This window comes from Dipodomys ordii, unplaced genomic scaffold (assembly GCF_000151885.1).
Source record: "Dipodomys ordii isolate 6190 unplaced genomic scaffold, Dord_2.0 Scaffold70, whole genome shotgun sequence".
NCBI classification, from domain to species: domain Eukaryota; kingdom Metazoa; phylum Chordata; class Mammalia; order Rodentia; family Heteromyidae; genus Dipodomys; species Dipodomys ordii.
In genome coordinates this window covers 2,594,590-2,608,692 of record NW_012267286.1, presented here as the reverse complement: position 1 = coordinate 2,608,692, position 14,103 = coordinate 2,594,590, and the positions used below count along the sequence as shown (strand labels likewise).

The following is a 14,103-nucleotide window of genomic DNA, read 5'->3' as shown; positions in this document are numbered from 1 at the left end:
TGGGCATTTGAGCCCAATAGTTAGCAAAGCTACCACAAAAATAAATATCAATTCATATTGACCCATGCTCCAGAAAAAAAAATCTTCCATGTTTTTTTTTGAAAAGGATCAAGAGAGTCTAAGTAGGCAGGGGGAAAAATAGGATTTTTTTTCATGAAATATGAGTGGAAAGTTGAATTTTGAAATAAAGTATGAAAAAAACCCTATGTTCAATCAACCCTCTATTTTGACTTGCTTGCTTAAAACAAAAACCAAAACCAAAAAAGAAACAAATAAAAGACCTTCCATTTGTTATTGCATTATTGCAAGCCTAATTTCTAAATTATAGTAAAAAGATATTATTTATAGCCTATAGAAAAATTACTCTGGAGAAGGGATGGATTGATGGGTGATGTTTCCACAGTCAGTTTGATTTACAGTTCCACTGGAATTTTCCCTTCATGTATCACTGAAAAGATTAACAAAGCCTTAATATATCATCATTGACAAATGCGATAAAAATTCAAGTAGTGTGCCAATAACCTCCAAAGGAGGTAGGAGCCTATCGTTCTAAGACAGAAAGAACATCAGTTCTCTAGAAATTAATGTTTGTGTTTGTGCATGTGTCAGAGAGAGAGAGAGAGAGAGAAGGAGAGAGACAGAGAGAAAAAAGGAGACAGAGAATCTGGGTTTCAATGGGAGAATCAGATGTTTGAGCAGGTAAGTTTTAGATTATATATTTAAAAATAGACATTAAAATCAAAATCTTCTACAGTAGTTGTACTGGCTAGGTAAAAACTCCATGCTCTGTAAAGAAGCTACAGCACCTCCGTGGAGGTTTATATTAGTGTCTCATTTCTTACCAATATTTAGTTTTTCCCAGTGTCCCTTTGACCAAACGTCTCTAACAAGTCTTGTTGAACTAGCGTGCCAAATTCAATGAGGAAGGCTCACCCTGCAGATCAAATAGTCAGAGCCAGTGAATGTGGAGCCTTTCAGGTAGTCTCCTCCAACAAGAAGAAAACCAACGAAAAGACATGGGAGCTGGTGACTTCAATAACTTTTTAGAAAGTCAAGAACATTCATTACAGGATGTAGAAAAGCAGCGGAAAATCTATGGGCTAAATATAATAATAATAATAATTCAAAAACAAGAATAGAGTATTATAGTTTCTTTTCTTAAAAAACAAGTAAGATTGTCCAGTACCAGCAACTCAGGTTTGTAAATCCTAGCTTCTCAGGAGGCTGAGATTCAGAGAATCTTTCTTGAGGCCAATCAGGCAGAAAGGTCTGAGTGACTTCATGTTCAGAGTAATCAGTCAAGAGCAAAGCTGGGCTGGAGATGTGGCTCAAGTGGTAGAGTGCCAGTCATGTAAATATGTTGAATGAATGGAAGATCAAGCCCCCATACCACCAAAAACGGAGAAAAATATTTTTAAGTTAATAAAGGGAAAATATGAGCCCTTAATCCAGCTATTGGGTTACCACTAAACTCATTTACAGATACTGCAGGTCTTATTATTTCCTCACAATTTTAATTAGCTATTTGCATATCAGTAGCATTACTGATGAACAGAGGGACCCAGCTGCATGATGCTCTCCACAACGGGAAGAGGATAATACCACATAACCCCGTGATTTGGTTCTGAAGAGTTTACATAGTGATTAATGCTAAGAATCGCCAATGCGTGCAGGTAGGACAAATATCATTTTAGCAAAACAGACCGAAGGAAGTCTATTTGCACAGTCCTCCACCGGCAGTCACAGGTGCATGTTGGGATAAAAAGCTGTGGGGTCTGGTTTGTCTACTCGATTGTAAAGCCAGACTTGTGAGAGGCAAGTTCTTCACTCAGTGCTATCTCACTTTTTGCAGCTCCTGTCTCAGCCAGGATGGCAGAGGCTGGCCCAGTCTATGTAGCAGTTTAGACAGTTCCACGTTGTGATCCCGGTAGTAATTAGACAGGAAGGTTCTGGACTGGAAAGGAAAAAGAAACAGAAGACTTTAAAGATGCCCATTCGTTTCTCCCTAGTAGCAACTGTCAGTCACTTGCCTCTTTCCTTTCCCTGCCTTGCCTTGGGCAAAACACTCATGGTGTCTGGCTGAGGACATCGTTGGCAGGTTTTCCCACTCTAGAATGACATATAAGGCATTTCTCCATATATCTTCTCTTCTGCTGAGAACTTACTTGCCTATTCATACTTCAGTCATTATTTTATACATCTTATAACTCAGTTATCGTGACGAATTTATTCATTCTATGGTAGTCTGAGATCATCACTGTTCCATCCCGTATCGTCCCATGGCTTAGTTCCATATCAATCATAATATTGGTCTTCTATCTATGCATTGAATATATTGCCCGCAACAGTGGCTCACACCTATAATCTATCTACTCAAGAGGCTGAGATATGAAACATCCTGATCAAAGCCAGCCTGGGAAGAAAAGTCCAGGAGATGTGTATATCTAATTAACCAGCAAAAGGCCAGAGGTAGAGTTGTGGCTCAAATGGTAGAGCATCAATCTTAAGTGAAGAGGTTCAGGGGCCTATGCCCTGAGTTCAAGCCCCAGTATGAAAACAAAAATTAATAATAATAATATATTAATGGAAAATTTATATCTTATGCCACATCATTTTGTTGCTAAACAATTTATTTACACAAGATTATATAATATATTTCTTGGAAAATGTGTATTTTGGATTCTCTAGTCTAGATTGTATATCATAAATGTTCTACAAAATATTTGACTCTAATTTTTTTCCAAGTATTGTTCATTATTATCTTTGCAAATAAATTTGGCAAAAACATAATTGTAAAATTAAAACAGGTCCAGGTATATCCTCAGTGGCTTATCTATCATTATTGTACATATTTATTGAGAGAAATTCAATGTCTACACAGAAAGAAAATTACAACAACGTATAATACCAAAGATAAATGAATACATACTCATGAGACACTAAATTTACAGAAGTGAACCAGATAAAACTATACACATTACCTTTAAAAGCGACCCCATGAATAAAAATTAGAAGTGAACATAAAAATCAAAATTCATGATTACACAAATAACTTGTGACATTACACACATGTTTCCTTTATTATTTCAGGACTCATTCACTCAAACTACTGAGATTGGTCCTCATCAGACAAATGGTTAAGATGAATTATAAAATATCTGAATGGTTTTAGTTTCACATTTAACTTTTCCTTTTACAGTGGTTTCTGGATATCTGAAAGCTTATAACTTTGGATGTTCTCACATCATATTTTAACTCAATAAAAATAGTTGCAGAACTATGATAGAATAGTAGAGAACAGTTATCTTCTACAGACTATGAAGAAAATCAAGGCTTACACAGCATTTGTCCATCTGCTCATATTATCTCTCTAATCCTTTCCTAAGACTTTAACACAAAGAAATGGTTTTCTTCATAAAACTCCATTAGAAACTTTTGTATACATTATATGAATAGATTGAAAACAACTGCATTTCATCTTTCATTCTGTGTCTTCCCTTAAGTAGATTGTAAGCACTTCAAATCTGAGACGGTGTTTTCCAGTAGTTGTGGGAAAATTACATTTTCTTTATTTTAAGAGATTAAATTTCTTTTTTTTAATTTTTCAATCTTTGCTTTCCTTTTTTTAATTGTGAAAATACTGTACAGAGGGGTTAAAATTACATGGGCAAGATAAGGAGTGCATTTCTTGTCAAGCATTGTAGCCTCCTTTGTTTCTCCTTCCCATCCCTTCCCATCCTCCCCTGCCCTCCCCCAACCCAGTCCTCCTCCCCCCCATCACCCCTCCCACCAAAGCTGTCAAGTTCGTTTTCGACATAACATCTTGTACGTCTCATTGTTGCAAGGGGTCCACCTGTATCCCTATTTAAACGATTTGTTTTTCCCTTCCCCTCCACAAATTTTTATACCAACTTCAAATACAGTGAAAGCAGGGTTTATACCATGGGGGAGGGACATACAAAACAACAAAGAAATATCTTATAAATGTGTTAGAAACAATCGCATGAAAGAAAAATACATTTGAATACATATCTTAGGATTCATTTCCCTTACATCAACTTAAGCAGATTAGATTTCTGAGAATATTTTGAACTTTTTCAGTTGACAGGTATAGTTTTAAGACCTTCTGGTACTGTTTACTGCATGGTGACATCTCAGTCACCTGCATCCTTTCTTTCCTCACTTGCCTCAGGAGAAATACTCAGAGTAGATTATTTGGTGGTTCTCGAACTTTAAACACATAGGCATTTTCCCATGTCTACATACAGGCAATACCTTTGTTTGTGTAATGATATCAGGGCTTATATCCTAAGCCTTGTGCTTTCAGCCATCTTTCTTCTTCACATGTGATGTTCTACTATCTAAACTACACACCCAGCATTTTGCTGATTAATGGGAGATGAAGTCTCTGAGACTTCTCTGCCTACAATGGCTTTGAACGGAGATCCTATAGATCTCAGCCTACAGAGTAGTGAGGGTAACAGGTGTCAGTCACTGGGATATAGCATATCTCATTTTTGTTGAGTTTTCTTTTCCTGTCTTTTCATAGTTCAGTTTGTCATTAGATTATGGGTCTGATCATAGCTCGGTGACCATAACCAAGTTACCTACCTTATAATAGTCTGAGTCTGTTGTTGTTTTATCCTTTGCTTAGTTTGATATTAATCTATGGGATGTGGATATATGTATTGAATGTATTAGTATATACATATATATATATACATATTATTTAAAATCCCTCACATGCTGTACAACTTAAGTGCCTTACACAGTTCAGAAAGTGTTGCTTTGTAGTAAACACTTATATTTGAATTGAATTCCAACAGGTAACAATTTATAGAGAAACTTAACCAGCCGTTTGTCCATATTCCCTTCTAAATATATAGAACTATTGATGCCAAAGAAAGAGCAGAGTAAAAAAAAGCAAATTTATCTTGCTACCTTTGAAGCGGCTGTCCTTATAAACTTTTGGCAAAGTAATTTGGACTAGGAAAGCATTACCTCTTGATCCATGGGTGGGTATTTTCGGCCTTTGCTTTTCCCAAGACATTTGGTCTTTCCTCCTTCTAGTAGTTGACACCAAAACCCCTTTTGGGGATCAAATCTACAACAGATAATACATACACTGATGATAAAATACAACATACACTGTTGCTTTGCTTTACCATCATTCATTTTTTTAATGTTCAGCTGATCTGAGTGAAGCTAAACAAGAGTCCAAAAAGTCTACAAAGTTGAATAGATTTACGTAATTGTACTCTGAAAAAAAGCATATGGCTTTCCAATCCAATTTTCTGTTGAAGTGATTAAGTTCCATATTTTATTTACGAATCTACCAAAAAAGAGACCAGACATCAACAGTACAGTTCATACCTATGTAAAGGTTCTAAAGACATTTTTATTTACTTGTAATTTCCCTGTCAAAATATATTGACATATTTTTCACGTCATTCAATGGAGTTCACTAAAATGGTTGAATATAATATAGTTTTACTACTCTGAAAATATATATAATTAAGCTCCAAATTTGGAAAAATTATACTCTCTTTTCTTTTGCAGTTCAAATGATTACACGTTTCATAAAGTAAATCAAATTTGTAAATGTATATGTAAATATATATAATTTATAAAAAATATATGATTTATCATGTATCTTTTTGACAGTATGAGATATTGGCAATACAAATAATGGGTACAAGATTAGACAACCGATTTTTGAAGGGAGATAATCTTGTTAGAGGATTAATTTCCCTGTACTCTTCAGGAATTTTCTAATGCTGTTTTAATCTCATGGCTGCAACTAAGTTACAAAACAAAAGATGGGTAGCCTAATTATGTGGGTTTTTTTTAACTCAAACATAGAAAAATTTTTGTTTAAGACTAACAAGATAGGAAAACTGAAAGAATGAACCAAATAAGGGAAATTTCAAATTTATTGCTATGGGACTTGCTGCATGCATAAAACATTGAAAAGGTTTGCATTTTTGTTGCTCAGCAGATGTTTTAGAAGGATGAAGCATAATTGACTGGGATGTAAAGTTAATTAGTTGCAGGATATTTTGTTGCCCTGGGCCCATTCCTGTAACACCGGTGCACCTGCAATTTGCCTCTGCGCATATGTGAACTCATTTAGGGTGAGAGAGAAGCCTTTTTCACAGTTCCCTGCCTAGTCTATTATTAGAGCCCCAATCCTCACAGTCCAAGTTGTCCTAGTACATGTTATCAATTAAAATTAAATACATCACTAGTTAAATGGACGAAAGGAAGACAGAGTCATTTCAATCTGAACTTTTCAATCTGTGCCCGGCCTATCATAGTTCTTTTTTCTAGTTTTCATTAATTTCCCAAGAGGAAAAACAACATGGCGTGCAAAAATTAGATGGGGAAGAAGTTATAACAGTGCCCTACACAGTATTTTCTGCCTCAGAATGAGAATATTCAACTGAATGAAGGTAGACTACAACACCAGTAACAAAGTCAAAATAATTATATACCCAGTAAGAACACCTCATTGGCTTTCAGGTAGAACCAAGGGCTCGTGGTAGGTTTTAGATTCTTGGCTCTGCATGGCAGCTGTTGTGAGCAAGGTTTTGTATAAACCAGAGGAAGAGGCAACTAGAACATTTGAAATTATTTTCAAAGATATGGGTACCAAATGTAGAACTACCTTATGATCCAGCAATTCCACCCTTGGACATCCATCCAGAAGAAAACAAAGTAGAATATAGTAAGACCACCTTCCCAACCATGTTCACTGTAGCACTATTCACCATAGCCAAGGGAGGGAAACAAACAGTCCAGTTGTCCCTCAAGGGATGAATGGATCAAGAAAATGTTATCTCTCTCTCTCTGTATATATGTTACACACACACACACACACACACACACACACACACACACTGGAATTTTACTCATCCATTAGAAAGAATACTATTGGGACCTGGAAAAAAATCATGTTAACTGACCCAAGTCAGGCTCGGAGAGACAAAGGATGCATGTTTTCTCTAATATCTTGAAGCAAGAATTAATTTATAAGTATATAAGTAAACCCTTCAAGGCGGTATGTAAATGGACACAAAGGTATTAACTGAAATGTGGTAGATCCCGGAGAGAGCTCAATGGTATAATTCCTTAGAAAGGCTAACTCACTATCCAACAAAATAAACACCAGAAAATGAATATTCAGCAGGGGGAGAGGGTCTAGGGGAGGAGTGGGGAATGAAGAGAGGATTGTTGTGGAGAATTAAGTCATAAAAATCAATCCATATTCTACAAACCAAGAAGATTAAGGAAAGGGGTGCTTTGAGAGGGATGGGGGAGAATGTTGAATGGGGTGACATTGATCAAGATGCATTATATCTATAAACTGCTTTGTTAAATGGTGACTCCTTTGTACAGCTATTTAAAGTTAATAAAAATATTTTTAAAGGGTGAACTAATTCAGCAGTGATACTCACTAGACACTATGCTGAAAATCAACTATACAACTTGGGGAGGAGGGTTTCAGGAGGGGAAAATTGGGAGAAAATTAGGGAAGAGGTGATAGTGTTGAAAAAGAAATATACTCAGTACCTGACCTATATAACTGTCACCCCTCTGTACATAACATTTACAATACAAATTAATTAAGAAAGAACAAAATATTTTTAAAAGGTGCAGTTCCTATAACCTTGAAACCATGTGCTTTGCTTTCCAATCACTTTCAATATGCTATGTATAACAAAGGGTATTTATTTTCTCTAAATTTGGACAATTCATCTCATCATGTTTCCATTTTAGTAGGCATAAAATTATGGATTAAAATGCAAAACCTTTTACACGTAACTGTGGGAGAACTTCTGGGACATGAGTTGGCTGGTACTTGCTTTTCTAATTTATTATACTTTGCTCACTATATTACCTTTTTGTGATGAGACACAATGCATGATTTTTACAAGCCAATTGAGCCATTAGTAAATATTTTCAGTACATAGCATAGAGTCGTTACCAAAACAATTGATTGCCAAAAGGCAGGGCAAGATAGGGCAACATCGATGATTATAATGTAAAACATATTATAAGGAGCTTTGTCTCCTTAATCAACATGAGTGGGCATTCTCCATGTTGCTATTTCCATGTGTGGGTATAAACTTCATTAGGTTGTTTTAGTGGATAAGGAACAACCCAATCTTATTACCGTTTTTCCTGTTCCTCCATTACCCTCTCTAATTGTCTAATTGCTGAGTCTAATTTGCTATGAACTGGGAAATTACATAATCAGGCTTGTTAGAGTTTCATCTAAAATTTAATTGGCTTTATCTCAGACTTTGTGGGGGAGTCTTTTATGAATAAACTCCATGCCCTTTTCAAATCTGTTTTGACGGCTTCACAGTTTGATTTTTGTTTTATTTTGCTTTTTTACGTTCTCACCCACCTCTTTACTCTAAGTTACCTTAACTTTGGGTCTATTTTCTTAAGTTGAAAGTAATATTATCTCTTATCTAGCATGCTCCTCTGTCACTACAGATGGCAACATTTGGCCTACCCTTGTCATTAAGAGGTCTCATTTCCCTATTCTTGTATTTTTTTAATACTAAAGCAATTTTTCCTCTTTTTTATTTACTTGTTTATTCTTTTGTCTGTTGTGTGGCTTGAACTCAAGGCCTGGGCACTTTCCCTGAGATCCTTTTGCTCAAGGCTAGCACTCTACCATTTTGAACCCCAGCACCACTTCCAGTTTTCTAGAGGTTACTTGGAATTAAGAGTCCCATGAACTTTCCTGTCTGGACTGGCTTTGAACCATAATCCTCAGGTCTCAGCCTCCTGAATAGCTAGGATTACAAGTATGAGCCACCAGCACCCTGCTTTTAAATATTTGTACAAAGGGGTTTCAATTTGATCTGTAGCTTTGTGAGTATAATGCATTTTGTTCAATGTCACACTTTCATAATTCTTCCCAGTCTCTCCCAATTTTCCTAGTTCCTCTTTCATATATGTACATTGAATATTATGACTGTATTCACTCAACCTTCCTCTTTCCCTTCTTCTATCCTTCTCTTTTCTCCTCCTTCTTGCCAACGAACTGTAAGTTAGTTGTTCAATGGAGTAACACTACTGGGATTCTCTCCTGAATATACCATATTTTAGTTAATATATGATCCTGTATCACCTATGATCCTGTATGTATTTGCATACTGTTTCCAATTTAGATCTAACCTCCATTTTTGATAGAAAACACATGTGCTTTTTCTCTCTGAGCCAGACTTACATTTGGACTGACCTTAGTGATCATGGCCACCCATAGAATACAGCATAAGAGGTCTAATGTAGCTTTCAAGTCTAGACCTGAGAAATCTACATGCTTCCTTAAATATTACTTCCTCTTGGCACACAGACATTAGACTATGGCAAAGTCAAGCTCATGGAAATGTCACAGAGAGACCACACAAAGAGTCTTCATGTTCCTGAGCTCAGCCTTTGAGCTAGCTCAGTCCAGTAGCCAGTCATGTAAGGGAGATGTCTCCAGGTAATTTCAGACCTCAGCCATTTGAACCATACCCAGACATTCCAGACTTCCCAGCTGTGACTCAGACACCACGAACAAAACAGATGTGCCTTGCCTAATTCCTGGCCCACTGTAATAAAATCGCCATTATTATATGCCAGAAGGTTTGGAGACATTTTACAATGCAACGATGGACTAGTAGAACTCATCTATAATTGCATCTGTTTATAAATAATTTAATGAATACAGAATAAAACATAAACATCCTTTGTTCCCAAATACTGCTCACTTTCACAGAGGGAGTAATTATTATCTGTATTTCACTTCCAACTTGTAAATTACTCACAGGAAGAAAAAAACTTCACTTTTTAAAATCACCTTTATCATCCCAATTAGTAGGATACTTTTTGTATGGAGAAGACATGTAAAAAAGTTTAATCAACTTGATATGTATTGGGCAAAAGCTCACAAATAGAGGAATTTATCATAATATAAAATATCTATAGTGCTTTATAAGATAAAGTATTCCTGGCCTTCCAAAGGAAGAGGGTACATGAATGATGAAGATTGGACTGCTTTTGAGTAGCAAAATGATGTATAAATTCATTGCTAGTATTAATGATGCTATATATACACCTACTGGTGATAATTTATGATGCCAAATAATGGAAATGAGATCAAGCATGAGAATAGACTCACGTTAGTGCTTCAGAGTAATTATAATGAGGTGTAACTCCCAGAAACTTCTGGACTTCATCCATCACAGTAGCTGGGTCAGATCTCAGCTGTTGTCCATCAATAATTAGCAACTGCCAAGTCAAAAATAGTCACTTCAGGAAGAACAAACTAAATGGAATAGAGTGAGTTCCCTCTCTTGACCTGGGATAGCTTGAATAAATTAGGTCAGCATGAAGAAAGCATGCATTCCTTAGACTACAGTTTAACTATTTGCTATTCTTACATCTTTCAAATTTACAATAATTAAAGTTTCCCTTAACTTGCAATTGTTTGTGAGTTATTCAGTAATAGCCCTTAATGCAGTTTATTCTCAATCAGAAGTAAATGGAGAAATTCTCTTGACTCAGCACTTCAGTTGGACCAGGATTCTTCCATGCTGATGTATATAATCAGATAACTTTCCAGCCCGCTGCATTTCCCTTGAGCATACCCTGCGGCTTAGGGCTTAAACACTCATCAATTCTTTGTCTAAAAATTATCTTATGTTAGTCATACAGGGGAGAATTTCACTGTTACATCTCCATACATGTATCCCCTGTATTCCAACCAATATCACCCTCTCCTAGCTATTCTCTGTCTCACTTCTCATCTATTATTATATAGCAAGAGGAGGGTTATGTGCAGAGGAAACTTGTTTCTGACTTTCTGAACTTGGTCCTCTGCCCTGGAATATTGGATTTGTCTGATATTCCACATGGAGCTTCAATGGAGCCTGAGGCTGGGGTGAAAACTAGCAGGGGATGTGATGCTTTCCTCAAGTTCTTATTTCTGGTTCTAAACTTTGACCCCTAAGCCATTATAGCACTTCCCATTATGACAGATTTCTGAGCTCCTTCCTTACCCGGGTCCCCAGGGCAGGAATCTGGGAAGTTCTTGCCTGTGAATCATCTGACTTCTCTTTGGAGAGAACTTTTCACTTAGAGATCATCTGTTCCTAGTTAAAAGACCCCACATCTGTGTTTCAGAGCCACCTAATAGTGTTCTATTAGTTCTAGTAAAATTATATATATCTATATATATATATATACATATCTATCTATATATCTATATATAAGGTCCTTGGCTCTTTGTCACATTGTCTCTGATTTTTAATTATTACCTGTAGTAACTCTAATTCTCATTTTCTGCTAGTCAGTGCAATGTAATCGTGATCAAATACACAGAGAAGAGCCATTTCAGGACATTACCTGGGAAGTCGCAAAGTAGGTTAGCCATCTCTCTATGTGGACTGCATACCATCCTGGTACCAGACATCTCCTCTGCAGTGTTTTCAAGTCAGACGGGGCCCATTGCCCTGTGGTAATAACTTCATAGAAATTAAACCTCAGGGCTGCTGGATCTTCATGAGATCGTTGGTGCTTTAAATTAAAAAAAAAACTCAAATGTAAAATTATTATTATTATTATTTACCAGTCCTGAACTCAGGGCCTGAGCATTGTCTCTGAGCTTTTGCTCAAGGCTAGCACTCTACCACTTGAGCCACAGTGCCACTTGCAGCTTTTTCTGTGTATGTGGTACTGAGGAATTATGGCCAGGGTTTTATGCATGCTAGGCAAGCACTCTACCACTAAGCCACATTCCCTGCCCATAAAATTACTTTTAATTGAAAAAGTGGAGGAAGTAGAGCTGTGTGGCTCGAGGGATAGAACACCAGTCTTGAGGAAAAGAGCTAAGGGAAAGTATCCAAGTCCTGAGAACAAATGTCAGTGTGAGTATGCTTTCATAGGTGTGTATACATGTGCATGAGTATTTATTTAATGTATCCTTGTCATTTCATACAGTAACAAATATTACTTACTTTTGTTGGGCTCTGGAGGTTCACACCAGTAATTCTAGCTACTCAGGAGGTTGGGATCTGAGGATCATGCTTTGAACACAGCCTTGGCAGGAAAGTCTGTAAGACTCTTATCTTCAAAAAACTACTCAAAAACCAAAAGCCAGAAGTAGAGCCATGGTTTAAGTGGCAGAGCACTAGCCTTGAGCAAAAAGAAGCTCAGAGGCAGCACCCTGATCCTGAGATCAAGTCCAAGAACTAGCACACACAAAAAAATATATAGGCAGACACACATGTCTGTGTGTGTATGTATCTTGATTTTTTGAATGAAATGCATGATAAATGCTGCACACATAGAAATAGGTCTTAGCCCTTGGCCTATTTCACTATTTAGGGACACTTTGAAGTATCTTCAAATACAGACCTTCACACCATATCATTAATACTCAGATCAAGCCTGTTTATCGCTTCATCAAAAATGCTTCATTACAGGGCTGGGAAGGTGGCTCAGCAGTAGAGCGCTTGCCTTGCAAGCCTGAGGCCCTGGGTTCGATTCCTCAGCACCATATAAGCAAAAAGAAAAAAAAGCCAGAAGTGGCGCTGTGGCTCCAGTGGTAGAGCGCTAGCCTTAAGCTGAAGAGCTGAGGGACAGCGCCCAGGCCCAGTGTTCAGGCTCCACGACCGGACCCCCCCAAAAAAATGCTTCATTACAAAGGCCTTCACTTCTGATTAGAAGTGAAACAATGTCAAAAATCAAGCCTGATGAAAAGAGATTAAATGAGTAAGAGTTAGCTAACATCATGACTCTCACTTGTTTCATTACGGCTACTCCAGCAGGTCCTGACAGTTCTGAGTTTCTCTACCTGGCTGGTGTTAATTCTAGTGCTCACTTAGGTATCATGTTCCTGATGATATAGCTCCAAATCCTGTTGCTTTCCCCATGAGATTCTCCCTAAATATGCTAATTTTCAGATAGGGCTTCACTTCTACATTTCAGTTCCAAATCCTCAGACCAATCAATGGTTGCTTCAAAGAGAGAGCCAGCTTGATGAGAGATGGTTTTATCAGTCAATACAGAAGCACCTATTGGGCACCTTTCTAGGACAAAGAATAGCAATATATTCTGGAGATTAAACAAAAAGATGTAAGAAAAACATAAATCATTGTCTTCACAGAAGTCAAATCTAGTGATGGAGAAAATAGAGTAATAGATTGTAATGAAGTCATGTGTTGGACTGGAGATGGAAAGATTCTTGCTCTGACAGCCAGGCCAATAAGGGATTAATTCAGCCACATAGAAATAGGAGCCATTTATATACACAAGGAAATTCTACTCCTCCATCAGAAAGAATGATATTGTGCTATTTGTAAGGAAATTGAAAGACTTGGAAAAAATTATATTAAGTGAAGTAAGCCAGACCCAAAGAAACATAGGCTGCATGGTTTCCCTTATTTGTGGTAACTAGAATGTGCCTATAAATCTACAAGCAGACATATTGGATGGGAGAAGGCAGAAAAGAAAAACAATACACAGGGACATAATTAACTGTATAAGTCTCTAGATATTCACACAGTGAGACCAAAAGAGGATATTCTTAGGAGAGGATCACCAAAGCTGAATCACTATGTACATATGATCATATAAAATAATATTTATTGGAATGAACTCCAAGAAGTGGAAACAAGAGGATACTTTTTCTTTGTTGCTGCTTTGTTTTCTGTTCCTTTGTCTTATTTGTAAGTTTATCTCTCTTTGGGATGGGAAGGGGAGCACAGAAATGGAGACAAAGGGTAGAGAAAGGCAGGAGTGGTAATCAACTAGACTATGGAACTTGTGGGTGGGGATGGGAAGGAAAAATTGGGAGGGAAGAGATGACACTGGTTAAAAAGAAATGTTCTCATTACCTAACTTATGTAATTGTAACCCTTCTTTCTATATATCACTTTTACAATAACAATAGAAATATATACACATTTCTAAAAAAGAAAAAAAAGGAGCCATTTACAGTGGCGAAAGCTTTTGAGCTAAAATGTCATGAGAATGATTTTGATAACCAGAAACAAAACAAACATGTGAACTACAAGGACTTTATCGTATAAAATAAGT

At 36.9% G+C, this 14,103-nt stretch overlaps 1 protein-coding gene across 1 annotated transcript in view; it reads right to left on the bottom strand.

Annotated features, from left to right (window-relative positions):
- Positions 1-1,834: 1,834 nt before the first annotated feature.
- Positions 1,835-14,103, bottom strand: part of Ndst4 (N-deacetylase/N-sulfotransferase (heparan glucosaminyl) 4) — a 237,482-nt gene continuing 225,213 nt past the window's right edge. The window contains exons 10-13 of the mRNA XM_013023770.1: positions 11,410-11,580; positions 10,184-10,293; positions 5,002-5,104; positions 1,835-1,954 (exon numbers count right to left, since the gene is read on the bottom strand). Coding sequence (XP_012879224.1) covers positions 1,835-1,954; positions 5,002-5,104; positions 10,184-10,293; positions 11,410-11,580 — 504 coding nt within the window. The remainder of the gene's footprint in view (positions 1,955-5,001; positions 5,105-10,183; positions 10,294-11,409; positions 11,581-14,103) is intronic.